The sequence below is a fragment of the Rhodamnia argentea genome, chromosome 5 (assembly GCF_020921035.1).
Source record: "Rhodamnia argentea isolate NSW1041297 chromosome 5, ASM2092103v1, whole genome shotgun sequence".
In the NCBI taxonomy this organism is placed as follows: Eukaryota; Viridiplantae; Streptophyta; class Magnoliopsida; order Myrtales; family Myrtaceae; genus Rhodamnia; species Rhodamnia argentea.
Window position 1 is genome coordinate 6,421,641 of NC_063154.1, and position 15,919 is coordinate 6,437,559.

General features: G+C 39.2%; 2 protein-coding genes across 7 annotated transcripts in view; both read left to right on the forward strand.

Annotated features, from left to right (window-relative positions):
• The first annotated feature begins 150 nt into the window (after positions 1-150).
• LOC115752891 (cell division control protein 48 homolog B) overlaps positions 151-15,919 on the forward strand; it is a 51,401-nt gene continuing 35,632 nt past the window's right edge. The window contains exons 1-12 of one of the 3 annotated variants that reach the window (XR_004016815.2): positions 151-399; positions 515-559; positions 704-759; positions 980-1,129; positions 2,836-2,943; positions 3,373-3,472; positions 3,656-3,931; positions 4,008-4,177; positions 5,247-5,375; positions 5,824-5,911; positions 5,983-6,060; positions 6,497-6,883. Coding sequence is in view for 2 of the 3 variants with exons in the window: in XM_030691308.2 (XP_030547168.1) it covers positions 217-399; positions 515-559; positions 704-759; positions 980-1,129; positions 2,836-2,943; positions 3,373-3,472; positions 3,656-3,931; positions 4,008-4,177; positions 5,247-5,375; positions 5,824-5,911; positions 5,983-6,060; positions 6,497-6,793 (1,680 nt within the window). In the remaining variant the exon portion in view is untranslated. Of the gene's footprint in view, positions 400-514; positions 560-703; positions 760-979; positions 1,130-2,835; positions 2,944-3,372; positions 3,473-3,655; positions 3,932-4,007; positions 4,178-5,246; positions 5,376-5,823; positions 5,912-5,982; positions 6,061-6,496; positions 6,903-15,919 lie in introns of those variants that run through there. The other 2 variants (XM_030691308.2, XM_048278814.1) reach the window with 2 other exon arrangements.
• Positions 8,171-15,815, forward strand: LOC115752876 (pre-mRNA-splicing factor ATP-dependent RNA helicase DEAH10). Of its 4 annotated transcripts, none has more exons than XM_030691287.2 (13): positions 8,171-8,404; positions 8,619-8,665; positions 8,769-8,849; positions 9,156-9,372; positions 9,890-10,304; positions 10,979-11,182; positions 11,855-12,015; positions 12,638-12,823; positions 13,306-13,537; positions 13,954-14,153; positions 14,257-14,391; positions 14,528-14,742; positions 15,006-15,815. In XM_030691287.2, the coding sequence occupies exons 1-12, from the start codon at positions 8,298-8,300 to the stop codon at positions 14,709-14,711; spliced, it is 2,169 nt and encodes a 722-aa protein (XP_030547147.1). In that variant the 5' UTR covers positions 8,171-8,297; the 3' UTR covers positions 14,712-14,742; positions 15,006-15,815. The 4 variants fall into 4 exon arrangements, with proteins under 4 accessions (XP_030547147.1, XP_030547138.1, XP_048134770.1 ...); XM_030691278.2 differs by having other exon boundaries at positions 8,172-8,404; positions 14,528-14,735; positions 15,001-15,815; XM_048278813.1 differs by having other exon boundaries at positions 8,248-8,665; positions 8,769-8,861; positions 14,528-14,735; positions 15,001-15,815.

The window sequence follows — 15,919 nt, forward strand, 5'->3', positions numbered from 1 at the left end:
AAAAAGATAAAAAAAAGTCGATGAGTGATATCGAGAGCCGAGAAATTGAGACCGAGGAAAATCCCACCGCTCGCTCGAAAAGTTCCTGCCTTTTCTCGAGAAAATGTGAAAATTTGCCCCGAGGGAAATTTTTTCTAGCAGAACGTATAAACCCTGAATCCCACTTGAAGTCCCTTGGGTCGCCCACACGCGCGCGCAAACGCAGGGGACTAAAGAATGACGAGCAGAGGCAACCGTCGCGGCGTCGATGAACCTGACAACAGCAGTGGCAATGGTGGCGATGACCGGTGGAGAGCTGAAGAAGCCATCGGCGGCAACCGAGAAGCGCTGGAGGCTCTCAGAGAGCTCATCACCTTCCCTATTCTCTACTCCCGCGAAGCTCAGAGGCTTGGCCTCAAGGTATCGCTCGCTCCGTCGATATGATTCTCTCTCTCTCTCTCTCTCTCTCTAGCTGCAATCCAAGAATGTCCCGTTTCGATTTTGACGTGACCACGTTTTGCGATGTTTCTCGCAGTGGCCGCGAGGCTTGCTTCTCTACGGACCACCGGGCACTGGAAAGGTACTCGATCGACAATGTCCTGTTACCTGTAATCTAGAGCAATTTGTTCCATTTTCCTGGAGCGCCTTTCCGTTGTCATAGGAGCGTGATTGGTTTTCTTTTCTCGGATCGAGTGATTTCATTTCGGTTCATCTACCTTGCTAGACAAGCTTGGTTCGTGCAGTTGTACAAGAGTGTTCTGCGCAGTTAACCATTATCAGGTACTCTCAATGCACCTCTGTATTATGCATTCGCTTTTCTCGGGGTAGTTGTTCTTGTTCAAACTATAAAACAATCTGAAAACTACGGAAATAAAAACCATTCACTTTTCAACTAATTGCTGCTTGCAGATGAAATTACGCTCTTAACTTTGTAATCTTCCGGGCTTGCTTTAGACGCAAGGTATTGCTTACAACTGAATTCTCTTGGTCTGTGCTGCAGCCCACACTCTGTTCACAAAGCTCATGCTGGAGAAAGTGAGAGTATTCTGCGAGAATCTTTTTCTGAAGCATCTGCTATTGCAATGTCGGGCAAGCCATCGGTTATCTTCATAGATGAAGTAGATGTGCTCTGCCCTCATCGTAATTCGAGGTAAAATCACAATAATCTCCTACTCAGCGATCAATTATTGGCTTCGGGAATCATTTTGCTGTGGAGGAACCGAAAAGTCACATCATTTAATAAAAGAAATATGGAAAACAGGTGAATATAATATAAGCAGCATTAGGGATTTTCTTAAACAGTTGAGGCATAACTTGGAAATTAGTAGCGGTGTGCAGAAAAACCTGTGGAACCTGTGGACCCTTCAGAACCGGCATGGTTGGGTATGTTCTAGGGTGGGTTTAAGAGCTGTTCCAGGTTCCAAAATCTAGGAGCTAGTGAGTACAAGGTAGGTTTCATGGTTTGGGTTTATAATACCATGCACGCAACCTATACCTTGGACCCTGTTACTTGTTCAGATTTCCATATATGATGTTACTTGAGAAAATTCTTAATAATTTATGACTTCCACTTTTTCATTGTGAAATCTTCACATATGAGCACGTGAAAGCCCTAGCTGTATTGGCTATCTCTGAGCCATCAGGAAAAATAATCTCCAACCCCATTTCACCCCTTTCTCTCTATGACAAGCTTGGGTGTGTCTACACCGATACCATTTAATTCATTCTTTCAGTAGAGTTGGATAGGTTTTCATGTAAATTAGATTTAAATGATGGGCAGAAGCTGATTTATTTCTTTGTTTTTTCACCTTCGATGATTATCTGTTTAGGATTTTGGTTCTATTTAACATGAAGGTGTATTTTACATGCATTCCATTTGTCACAAATTTTTATGCTATAAATTTTCCTTCAAAGTATTACAAGGTAGTCCAGGGTACCCCGAACTTGTGGGTGGTTTCAAGAGCCTATAGGGCGAGCTCCAGGGTAAAGTAAATACCCTACCCACTTTGAAACCCGCACACCCCTAGAAACCAGGACAAGTATTATCCTTTTACCATAAGATAAAGTTATTCAAACTATATCTACAGTAAGTTGAGGTACTGAGTGTGACATCAAAATAATTGTGATATATGTGATTATTCAGAGAACTAGTTGTTCAAAGGTGATTTTATGGGACTATAAATTGTTTTATGGTCATATTTGTGATTGGGCAAGCTATGTGATGGCATGTATAGCAGGCAATCAAATTTGGGTGCTCAATTTTGGCACATGGTTTTGCTGAGTGCGATTAGTTAGTGCCATAAATGTCATCTTTTCCTTCATTCTAGTATCTATAACCTTTTGTCTTTTTTCGAAAAGTAAAAAGCTGTTCACATGTCACTGAGATTTTATGTTTTTTTTTTTTTTTTACCATTATCAAACTCAAAAGTTCCTGGGAACTGTCGTCCTAATGATGGGGAAACATTGGTCGGCAAATTTATCACGATTTCCTTGATTCAGACATATTCAGTGTGTTTAGAAGATTTCATTAGTTTCAAGCATAGAGTTTACTGTCATGTTCATATGCTCGCTTGAAGGTGCCCTTTCAAGGTGTTGCAAGAAAACGATCTCATCGAAAACTAGAGATGTACTCTCTCTCTCTCTCTCTCTCTCTCTCTCTCTCGTTTTGATGTGGACTTCACCTGCAATTAGGCGGTGACATAAAAGCAGCTAGCAGAGCAATGACATTTCGGACCATTATCAGTTGTATGCTGAATTGCAAATTCTCCTGTTTGTTTCCCTCATTTTTGCTATTACTTTGCCATAAAGATTACTTGGCAATCTTCAGTTTAATTCAAGTTATTTCTTGAAGTGCAGAAGAGAGCAAGATGTCCGTTTGACGTCTCAATTATGTACCCTGATGGACTCTATTCAGCCATTACCAGGATCATTGCCACAATTAGTTGTTGTTGCATCGACTAACAGGTTAAATCTTCACATGTGGACAAGGGCTTATTGTTGTAGGATATATTAGGGTATTGTTTAATAATGAGATTATATTAGATTTCGTCCTTCTGATAATTAGTCTTGGCCCCTTTCGCATGCCTCCTTAAACTTGATACCTTAAGCTTTTGTAGGTTATTATACTATGAGGACTATTAAAGAGAAGCCATATTTCATTCATTCCGCTGTTCCTTCTTAGTGTGAAACTTTTTATCCTGCTTTTGAGAAGAATTTCGGTGATCCACATTGGTTGCTGAGAGCCAATGACCCTAATCTGTATTGCTTCATTTTTTTCTAAGAATGGATAATCACAACTAGATGACTATCTTGATGAGGCTCCCTAAGTACATTTTGTCCATTTTCTTTGGTCATTTGTTCTCTTCGTTCAGTACTTGCTTTCTGTATTTGCAGAGTGGATGCAATTGACCCTGCACTTAGAAGGTATGGGCGTTTTGATGTTGAAATAGAAGTTACAACACCCAATGAAGAAGAGCGCTTTCAAGTTCTCCAGGTATCATAGAAATTATTGCATTAATAGGCTGTTTCCAAGATCATACTGGATGCATCTGCCACACTATCTTATTAAGGCTGCACAGATTTTTGAAACCTGAAAGCTGAGAGTTTAAGTTAGTTGAATGTTGAGGTTTACTCAAAGTGGATATAGCAGTTTGACTCCTTGTTTCTTGATTTTCAGCTGTACACAAAAAAAATTCCTTTGGATCCTACTGTTGACTTGAGATCCGTCGCTCTAATGTGCAATGGATATGTTGGAGCTGATTTAGAAGCTTTATGCCGTGAAGCAACTGCTTTTGCTCTTAAAAGGTTTTCAGATGTAGAGCAGGCACTTTTGCTTACAATGGAAGATTGGGACTATGCTAGATCTATTGTTGGCCCAAGTATAACAAGGGGTGTTACTGTGGAAATTCCTAAGGTATCATGGGATGATATTGGAGGATATAAGGAATTGAAGGTCAGTGACTCATTTTTGTGTGCTCGGTTCTTGGTCGTCCGTTTTTTTACTTTTGTACCTTCTTAACTTTCATCAGAGGAAAATTCAGCAAGCTGTTGAGTGGCCTATCAAACATTCTGCTGCTTTTTCAAGGCTGGGAATATCACCAATACGTGGAGTACTTCTGCATGGACCTCCAGGGTGCTCAAAAACTACTCTTGCGAAAGCCACTGCTCATGCTACCCAAGCTTCTTTTTTTTCCTTGAGGTTTGACGTCAGCAACTCCCTGAATAATTATATATGCTCCGAAACTTTAAGGAGAGGGGGAATTATCCATCCTTCACCCTAGGCAATAAAGCAAAGTTCCACCTTCCACTATATCCAAGGGCTTGTTGTTTCACGAGTCTGGAGGTTAACTTTAATATATTCCAGGATGGGCAAAGAAAGGTGGAATATGAAACTCTGTGGAATGGGCTTCGAGAATTGATCAGCTGTTACATCCAGTATAAGCAAACCTACCCTCTGACAAGATGTTTTGTTCATGTGAACAAACTGTTTATGGCTTTTATTTTGATATGAATGATGACTGAAAAATTATTTAATCTGTGGGTGGATTGATTTCTTGGATTGTCTTAAAAAATTGCTGCTAATTAAGTAGGTGCTTATGCAGCATAGTCAACCACACTGTGATTAACTATGCTGATGATGTTGATGTTGATGTTGTTATGCAGCGTAGTCAATCACACTGTGAATCATAATCGTTGGATCTTCTATCTGAGTTAAAGACCAAAATCTTAGAAGGACTTGTATTGAAGATTCAGCATCTTTCTTAACTTACTTGTCTTAGTAAATCTTCTTACTCAATTATCATAAAAGGATACTCCATCCTTTATTAATTGATTCTGCAGTGGAGCTTGACTTTGGCCACATGCTGATGCTAATTTGTAGTGAAGATAATAGGATGAGGGCCTGATCATCTAAGAAGTTGCTGATGTAATTAATTTCTTCAGCCATTGAGAGAAGGTAGTTGCAATAGTGTGATAATAAGGGTACTTTCCATTTATATCTTGAAATAGATTCCAACTCTATGACGTGATTAACTTATAGCTAAGCATGATTGACTACGCCAGAAACTGGATGCTAGAAAAGCCAAGATTCTGTGCTGTTGACAAATCGAAGTTGCGACCCTAAAAAATATCTCCTGTCTGTTTGGTATCATGTTAGCCAAAAGTTGAGAGGATGTAACCATCCTAAATGTTCCGCTTTTCCTTTTCTGATTTTCTGATGCTATTATCACATTCCTTTATATTGAGAATTCGCAAACTTCATATTTCAGTGGAGCAGAATTATATTCAATGTATGTCGGAGAGGGGGAAGCCTTATTGAGGAATACCTTCAGGAGAGCTCGTCTTGCGGCACCGAGCATCATATTTTTTGATGAGGCTGATGTTGTGGCAGGCAAGCGGTGAGTTTATTGAGGGTTGCAAAAAATCATTCTTAGGGTGTTCCATGCAAGCTATGGTGCTCTCGTTTGTTCTCTTCGCATATAGTTGTAGACCAGGAAGATTTTCTTTGAGTACATTTCTGGAAGAAGTTGTCTTTTCTTAGAAAGCATGTGTATTCATCACTGGTATTGAAGTATAATTTAACCCAATGTCGTTTTAGTTAATGTAATGAACATGGGAATGAGTGAAGGGTGCTACCTCAACATGTTGTGCGAAAGATACCCTCCCATATCTTTTCTCGTTTAATTTGTCAGGCGAACCTCCTACTATGTGAAAAGTTCTTAATGTTTGTTGAGTTCCTGGTTATTTTCTTCTCCATGATATCTGACTTATTTTTGGACGATAAAGTTGGCAATTGCAAATAGAAGTGGACGTGTAATGTGGCTTCTCTATTTGGTTCACTTGCAGTGGAGGTAAATCAAGCAGCAATGCCATAGTTGGAGAGAGGCTATTGTCCACATTGTTGACTGAGATGGACGGTTTAGAGCTGGCAAATGTGAGCATTATTGTGTTTGATAAATGGTAAATTATGATTGGCTTCCATCTCATGCTACATCATATGGGCAGGGAATCATTGTGTTAGCTGCTACCAATCGGCCCCATGCAATTGATGGTGCACTTATGCGGCCTGGACGTTTTGATTTGGTAAGGCGCGTTACTACTTCTTGATATAGACTTCAGGCTGTAATTCTCCCGAGTTCTTTATGGATTATGTACTCTGTTAAGTGCTTGTCATTGGAAATTCTGATCCACCTTTCTGAAGTTAGTGAGTCCAGATTGGCTTTAGCTTGTGAATAATGTCATATAATTCCTTAATATTGGCAATTTACTTAGTCTCCACATAATTATGGTTCTAGTTCTTATTAACTTTTAGTTTGACTTTTTAGTCTAAATAAGATGTTTGTTGAGCTAATTTCGGTTTCAACTTTTGAGTAAACTCTCTTTGAAGTATTGTTTAAAACTCAATCTAGCATTCTTAATATGAAATGAAATTTATCTTCGCGCTTTTATACTGCAATTATGTTTCGTTAAACATCCCCCCTATTTTGGCAATTCTAAATTACTATCTCTAAATTAATAGGTGCTCTATGTACCACCGCCAGATTTGGTGTCTCGCCGTGAGATATTGCGCGTGCATACTCGAAACATGAAGATAGGAAATGATGTTGATCTCAGAGATTTAGCAGAACACACGGAACGGTTCACGGGAGCCGAATTGGAGAGCCTGTGCAGGGAAGCAGGAATGGTCGCTCTAAGAGAAAACATACATGCAACAGCCGTTTATGACCGTCATTTCCAAATCGTTAGGGAGTCCTTGAAGCCAGCATTGTCTGAAGCAGACATTTATTCGTATGAATCGTTCCGAAGGACTCGATAGCTGAGGCCTTGTGACTGTACGATCCAAACTGACATGACCCTACTTGAAGCCGCACATCAGTTCACCTGGATCGGGGCATTCTGGATTATGGTCAACGGTTATGGTCTCCAGGAATCTGATTGTGGTTGTCGATAGCGGCTCGGGATCAAGCTTCGCCTCATTGATTGCTAGTTTGGACCTACCTTTTAATGCAAAAAGCGGGCCGGCGTGTTGAGTGCAGTTTCAAATGTTGTTGGGTTCAAAAGCTCATGAAGGGGGCTTTTTCACGGAAACGTGGATTAGCTAGCAATAACATCACGAAAATGCTGTATAGTCGATCAGTTTGGTCCTCTTAACATGTGTTTCGATCTATCAAATGTCATCTGCTGATGTATGCTGGATGAGATCCGTGAGTCGATACATTTTAGTAAATTTGTCCAATGTTCGAGTAGATATCCAGTACTTTAGAAAATGTTTGTGTTGGTAAGTTACCCAGTCGCATTTGAAATTACTAATATCTAGTTGATTAACAATTTGATTATTTATGTTTGAATTTTCTTCGTGTTTGTTAAAATTTAATGGCATTACTGGTATGGTCATTGCAAATATTTGAAAAAGGTAATAACAGAAAGTGAGATTCGCCAATCATATTAATTGGCGTGCTTATTGTCCGGAAAAGTGTAAAAAAAGCCTTGAACCTATTGCATTAGTGCCAATTTAGTCTTAAACTTTTTAATAGTGTCAATTTAGTTAGTGCCAATCATGTCATGTAGGGCGTTCGATGTTCACGTTAGCAATATCTAGTCGGAAAGGCTGAATTGGCTATAGGTCAAAAGGTTTAAAACTAAATTGACATCATTAAAAAGGTTTGGGACTAAAAGGCTTTTTCCGACACTTTTCCTGTTTATTGTCCTACATTTGAATTTTAGTAAGCTCTGTTGACATGATGTTGCTGTGAATATATAATAGGAAAATTACAAACTTACCTTTGAAATTATAGATTTTTTGTTTATATGTTACCAAAATTATGCAGGCTATTATCATCTACATTACTGTTGAGATATAACTGCTTTAAATATTCGACAACTTTACTAATAGCATTGGAATTTAGTTATATTTGGTTGATCCATAACTCACTATCTTTTGTTTCAATTTTACAAGTGATTGTCAAAATTTACGAGTATATGAAGATAACATTAAATAATTAATATGAAAAACTTATGTTCTGGATAATTATTTACTTATTACAAATTGGACATATAGAAAATTACTATTTACGTGTAAAAGCTACTAATTGGTGATAGACTTAGAGTTAATCTGAACCTTGAAAAGGTGTTAAAAACATGAAAAATAATTAAGTATTGATGGATACATGCTTACCACCCAAAATTAAAAAAAAAAACCGAAAAACCTCGGGGTTCATGTAATTTTGCTCCTCGTTAGAGACAGAGACATATACATTCTTCGCAGTTCACACTGAACCGAGGGCTCCGCCGGGGGGAAGAGGATTTGCTCTGTCGAATCGATGGCTCAAGGCGTGGAAGGCGGCGCAACTCGACCTCCTCCGTTCAACGGGTCGGCCTCCCACACCAACGTCGCCAACAATGCCAAAACGAATCCCTCCTTCAATCGGTTCTTCTCTTTTCGTCTCCTTTTATACCCTGAATTGTCGCTAGTAATCTCCGTAATCACGATCAACCGTCGGTTGACTAGTGTATTGATGCTCCCGAGGCGTTTTGGGGACTTAGTGAATGTCAGGAGTTAGAAACAGAGCCTGTGAACTCTTTAGCTTGTTCTTGGGGGAATCTGTAAATTGAATGCCCTTGAATTTTTGACTGGAATGCAGGTGGCAGAAGATCGCGCAGCAGAGGAAGTCTCTACCAATCGCGTCAGGTACTGTGGCCTGCCGTTTGGTTCTGTTTGTTTCCGGAAAATCCCCTTAGGTGGTTGTGGGTTTTGCCTGGGTTTCAGTGTCGATGCTTTCTTTTTGTCCCAGTTGAGAGGCGGCTCGTCCAGGAGGTGCGAAACAATGACACTTTGATAATTGTTGGCGAGACGGGAAGTGGAAAAACAACACGTAAGTATCCATGTAGGTATTGTCAAACATAGTACGATGCAATAAGTTTGTTTCATGATGTTTTGTCATATCCATGAGATTTAGTGCACCACAGCCAACTGCTCTAAAAGCTTAAAATAATAGATGAAGACATGATTTAATATTTAATTATTCTGTCAATATCCAAGCGTAGAAACATTGAAAGTATAAGGTTGCACAGTGCAACATATTACCATTGAAAAGCCCATGACATGTATAATTGTGCCTTTTGCTATTTCCTTTTCCCCCTTGTGGAAGTTGTTATATCCTTGGCATTTTTTTTTCCAGAGATACCACAGTTTCTATTCAATGCTGGGTTCTGTCGCGATGGGAAAATTGTTGGGGTTACTCAACCACGGCGTGTGGCGGCTGTTACTGTTGCCAAAAGAGTGGCAGAGGAATCTGGGGTTGAGTTGGGCCAAAGGGTCGGGTATTCCATCAGATTTGATGACATGACATCCAGTTCGACAAGAATCAAGTACATGACGGATGGTTTGCTTCTAAGGTTAGGTTTTTGCCATTACTTTTTCCTGTAATTTGTGTAATATGTTCAGTCAGTTTCATGACATCTGCTCGTGATAATACCATACTAGTTTCCAATTGGGACATCCAGTGTGTTATCTGTGAAGATTGAAGATTCCTGCAAGATTCAGTAGTTGGGTGCATCGGTATTTTACAGTGCGCTAAAATGTCCAATGAGTCAAATCATTTTACCGAATTAATTTCATAATCTACATGTGATTGTAAAAAGAAGACTTACTGGTTTTATTTCTTTAGATCTATAGGTGGAACAAGATCTACTAACTAGCTGAAATTATTTTAGATATCTTGCTAATTGGTCTGAAGTTTGACTAAGCTTTAGTTCTTATTTTTTTAGATCTTCAAGGGAAGTTGGAACCAGTAGAAATTTCATACTTCCAATTACAAAGTATTGAGAAGTCATGTGAAACTTGTCTTCTGCCTAATTAGCAACTTATGTTGATTCCAATCTTTGCCTGCGGAGCTGATATGCTCTTCTACAGGGAAGCACTGTTGGATCCATATCTTTCTAGGTACTCCGTGCTTATTGTGGATGAAGCTCATGAAAGAACAGTCCACACAGATGTGCTGTTGGGCTTGTTGAAAGATGTTCAAAACAAAAGGTCTGCATCTGCCTATGGTTGTCCAAATACTGAAAATAAGCAGTTGAATGATGGCGTGCTCTTGGACAAAGGGCAAGGTGTTTGGTCCGGTGCTATGAAACAATGCCAAAGTAGACGGTTTTCTACATTGAAGTTGATTATTATGTCTGCTAGCTTAGACGCACGTGTCTTCTCTGATTACTTTGGTGGTGCAAGAGCCGTCCATGTCCAGGGGCGGCAATTTCCTGTGGATATACTATATACTCTTCATCCTCAGCCAGATTATTTAGATGCAACCCTGATTACCATATTCCAGGTTGTTTTTTAATCCTTAATTGGTTAGGCCTTCTTTATGTCTTTATAAAAAGGAATTACCACCTATTCTAGGAAGTTCATGTTTTGGTTCACAGTTGATGTGTCATTGCTCTAACTTTTGATGTGCTAGTTTTGGTGCTTTTTTGTTCGATGTCGTGTTGTAAGTATGACTGCAATGACCGTTTGCTAAACAGAAACTTTGTGGTAGTGTCTATAGAATGCAGTGTCGAGTGGGTTAACTCTCTATACATATTTAAGCATAAAAACATAGAATTTTTATGGATTATCCATAAGCTAGAATCTGCAGTAGCGCCTCAGGGTTTCTAGTTAATTGGTTTTCTGATTGCTGTAGCTTCCATATATGTTTCCTTTTGAAGGCTTGCCAAACATTCTATGCCTCGTGGTTTTCCAAAATCACCTCTCGTTTATTTGACTAGGATAGGATACATAATTTGCCATCTGACCTGATTCATGGAAAGGCATTTTAAGTGTATCCACGTAGAATGTGGTGCGTATATTCACTCAACGTCATTAATTTAAATGATGTCTCGATAAAGTTCCCTCATTTGTTTTCTCCTTGGAAATATTGCTATGCGGGCTACTCCTTTGTTTGATCCCATCAGTTGGCTTGGAATATTTGCAGTATTTGATAAGTGCATGTTTTGCATTACTCAGATCCATTTGGAGGAGGGTCCAGGAGATGTCCTTGTATTCTTGACTGGTCAAGAGGAAATTGAATCCGTTGAAAGACTTATTCAGGAACGACTACGGCAGTTGCCTGAAAGCAACCGTAATATGTGGACTGTTTCTATATTTTCGTCTCAACCCTCTGAGAAACAAATGCGTGTCTTTGCACCCACTCCTCCTGGATTTCGTAAGGTGACCGTCCAAGCTGCTCAAATTTTTGCAATTCTTATATGTGCAGTGCTCCTGTTAAAGTCAGATCCTTTTCTATAAAGTAAGGATTTGTATTTTGGATCATGTGGACCTTTCTTAATATCATTGCCACCTTAATGTTTTTCTCTAATAGTAGTCATGTCAATGTTTTTCATTAACTTTTTGTGAGGCCTAACTGCCCATACATCTTTCTTGTCTTGGTATGGTGAAGCATGAGAGTATAGTTGATATTGATGTCTATTTACTTCACTTGTAGGACAAGTGCTAAAAAAGTATTATTTGTGATATGTCTCAGCTTTTATCCTCAGTATCTTCATATTTTGACATATATAGACTGGTCGTACGACTCTTTTTTGCTGTTGGCAGTGGGTTTTTTACATTAATAAACTCTTTGAATCTGGTTGTTGTTGGTGGTTCTATAGTGATAGCATAACATCACGCTGTTTGTGGTCAAGATGATTTGTTTCCTCTCATTTTCTCAGACAATCTATTTGGATTTATGAACTGTTGATGAATTGTATTTGTATTCCTCTTAGTGTATTGTTTATTCGCTAATGTTGCTTAGACGTCATTATCATTAGGTAAGCTAAAATAGTTTTGTGGAAAATATATTTTCGTAATGATTATTACTAATATAATTGGACTCCCTTTCAGGTTATATTGGCCACTAATATAGCTGAGACATCAGTGACAATACCTGGGATAAAGTATGTTGTAGACCCTGGATTCGTGAAAGCACGGTCTTATGATGCAGCTAAAGGCATGGAATCATTAATTGTCATACCAACTTCCAAGGCTCAGGCTCTTCAAAGAAGGTAGTCTGCAGTCAACGTTCTGTAATCTATACTTGTAATTGTTCTCTAATCTATATTTCTGTAGTGCAATCACATTTCAAATACAGTCCAAAGAAGAAATAGGGGAAGGGATACCATTTAGATGTACAAGTATATTGAAGTCCCAAAGTGTTGCCATTACAAATTTTCTTGGCTGAAAACTTATGCTATCTTCTGCCCTAAAATGGCAACATATGGATGGTAGACAGTCTCTCTTCATTCCCTTGTGGACGCATACTTTCAGACAGTGTGAATGTTCAGAAATTGGGGTCTCTGTCCTGTGATTTAACTTCAACTTTTTAAAGATAGGTATCTTGGGGCATGAAAGGGGTTTTGATGCCCATGCGTGGACTTCTTTAGTCAAATTCATCTGTTTTGCCTTCTCTTTTCTTGTCATTGAAGATTTGGATTGTACTGAAGAGTTGAATTTGCATTCAATGTTTGCATGGTTACTTCTTTTTTTTAATAAGCGAAAAACATGATAACGTGGAGTTATTGTATCATTTCTGCATGTTTTGGATCTTGCGTCTATCCAACCATTCATTTTGGAACTTTGACCGTATAAAAAATCTCATGTTGATAGACTAAAACCTTGCTACTGCAGTGGACGAGCAGGGCGTGAAGGACCTGGGAAGTGTTTCCGCCTCTACCCAGAAAGTGAATTTGAGAAACTTGAGGATTCGACAAAGCCCGAGATTAAGAGATGCAATCTTTCAAATGTTGTTTTGCAACTCATGGCTTTGGGTGTGGATGATGTTATTGGGTTTGACTTTATCGAAAAACCACCAAGGTTATTCCCTGAGAGATCTCATTGCTTTATCATTTACTCTCTTGTGCATACTTAAGTGTGTCTACTAGGCCGTGGACATGTCATCTTTCTTTAGCCTTCGTTAGTGTGATTTGATCTAGTTTTGTTGGATTCATCTTTATCAATGATCTAATTTGGCATGAATTGTCAAGGACAATTATCCTTCATTTCACATCACCCTCTCTCTTTTGCCCGAGAAATTTTCTATTTCACCGTCATTTTCACCATCTTTCTGATGGAAAAATCTGAAAATTTGGTAAAAGTCTTTAACTTTTTAAGCAACGTCTGTTCCCACATGAATTTGTTATGGTGCTTCTCTTGTATTGATGCTTCTTCAGGTCAATTGGCTGATAATTTACAATGAAGTTATGTGACATAAAATGGGTTATGATGGGGCGTCCTTACATTACCTGCTACTCTTTGTATATGTTGCTGGGTAATGACACCCGTAAGCTTTTGATCAGGGCAGCTGTTGTGAAATCGTTGGAGCAGTTATTTTTGCTGGGTGCTCTAACAGAAGACTGTAAACTATCAGATCCATTGGGGCACCAGATGGCTCGATTTCCGCTAGATCCCATTTATTCAAAGGCACTCATCCAGGCTAGTCAGTTCAACTGCCTGGAAGAAATGTTGATTACAGTTGCGATGCTTTCAGTAGAATCCATATTTTATGCCCCTCGAGAGAAGTTAGAAGAGGTAAGTTATGAACTGATACTTGCAAGGCCATATGCACATTTTGTAAATTGTATTACTTGAAAGGATTAGCTAGGTATGTTGTAACAAAAATGTGGTTACACACACACACACATAGACGTATGTGCCTGCAGTGTTGCAGGATTTGTGAGTTCATGAATGTCCAATATCCTTAACTGTGAGTTCAACTGTGATAATGACGTGTTCAAGTCCTTCAGTAGGCAATTGCTTCATTAATCTGCAATAAGCAGAAAATATATTCATAGGCTCTTTGGTCTGTTTTAGTCTTGTTTCGTTGGGCTCTTTCTGAAACAACCATTCTGGCTGGTTGATTGGTGAATTGTTCTGTTTGGTTGCACCTTGTGGACTTCCATTACTTTGTATGTAATTGGAGAGCTGACTAATCTTTGTCGGGCCAGGCAAGAACTGCAATGAAATGCTTTTCAAGTGCAGAGGGTGACCACATCACCTTGATTAATGTATTTCGAGCAGCTGATGAGTTCTCAGAGAAGAGGAAGAGCGGTCAAAGTAAAGAAAAAGACGATAAAGTTCTCAAAAAATGGTGCAAAGAAAATTTTATCAATAGCAGGTCCCTTAGACATGCGCGTGACATTCACAGGTTGTCTATTAACTTTTGCACGTTGCCTTTGCTTCTCCATATTTCTTTTAACAAGCATTATTGATCCTCCAACTATGCTTTTTTTTTTTTTTATGTCATACAGACAGATTCAGGGACATGTAGAGCAAATGGGGCTTCACATTGCTTCCTGTAAAGATGACATAGTTCAGTTTCGGAGATGCCTCGCCGCTTCCTTTTTCCTCAATGCAGCTTTGAAACAGCCAGAAGGTTCATACAGGTGCTGGGTGCTGATTCGGACCGCATCCTGTTATCTTTAAGATGTTACCATAGATCCAACTTAATGACCAATGTCTTCTTTCCAGTTCTCTTATAGACTCCGTTTCCTAATATTACATATTTGGTGCGGAATATAGGGCTTTGGCAAGTGGTCAGGTGGTGCAGATCCATCCTTCTTCTGTACTATTTCGGACAAAACCAGAGTGCATTATATTCAATGAATTAGTTCAAACTAATCACAAGTACATTCGCAACATAACCAGAATTGATTACTTGTGGTTAGCTGAGCTGGCTCCTCAGTATTATAGCATGCAGAGATAGGATCCCCAGGATCAACTTTGACAGGTATGGTGATGCTTGGTGATGTGCGAATGTCATGTATTGTATTCTGCCTATCCTTAAATGGAATGAGTTTTGGGTGCTTTCCTTCCATTTTAGTATATTTTGTCCCTGGTGAAGTGCCGTGGTAAAAAAAAGCACTATAAGATGATGGATTACTTATTTTGTGTGCTTTTCTTGTTTGAGAAACATTTCCTTGGTTGTGCTGTATTTAATTGATTGCTCGAGGCCGTCCTAACTATTTCATTATTTGGTTGGAATTCTTTTTTAGGTATTTGATGTCATCAACAGCAGAAGATATGCATCAACAACTTTACTATTCGATTGGTTGATATCTTCCGGCCAAAAAAGGGGGGCTGGTATCTAGGCTGCATGGTGGGAACTATGATGGTATTGGGGATGAATTCAGGCTGTTTTCAATGATTTATGTCTCGCTAAATTATCTGATGATAATGTACCTGAAAGGTGCAGCGTGCGATGCAAGAATGTGCAGTCTAATTAATTGGGACTAGCTAAGGAAGGGCTCAGCATGTCTCGAAAGTCCATGTCTGATTCTTTGGTTTCTCAGCCAAGAACCCTTGTATTTCATGGTCAAAATTTACCTAAGACGGTGACTTGATTATCAGCATCTAGGAGACTGAAAGGAACCAAAGAGCTCTGTTTTGGTCTTGCCTTTGAATAATTGTTGGTGAAGCCATTCTATATCAAGAGGGCATTTTGCCAGACATGTCTTCAGTAACAGTAGGTCCTTGGTGGAAACGATTACATGTTTTGACATGTTTGGGAACTTGCGGCTTTGAGGCGGGAACTGTAATTATTATTTTCTCGTGCACCGGTTTATTCGAGGGGACTATCACCTCATGGCACGCTTCAACATACTGTATCGACAACTTTACATGGGAACTTCGGCAGTAGCTGAAAATCAAGCTGCGTGATTCTGAAATCCTAGGCTAGTCAGTTGTATCGGCGTGTGTTTTTACTTGGTTAAAAAACTAGAGAAGTTATACATAGCAAACAACTGTATGCGGATTCACCTCCAGTTTTCATGATATATGACACGCAAGGCCTGGTTTGTTATTCTCTTTTTGTGCACTTCCATTTGATGCAGCGATTTGCAGAGCGCCCCTTCGAAGTGAAAGGCTCGTGAGATTTCCTTGCATGGACTGTGAAATCTTTTGGTACAGGTTGAT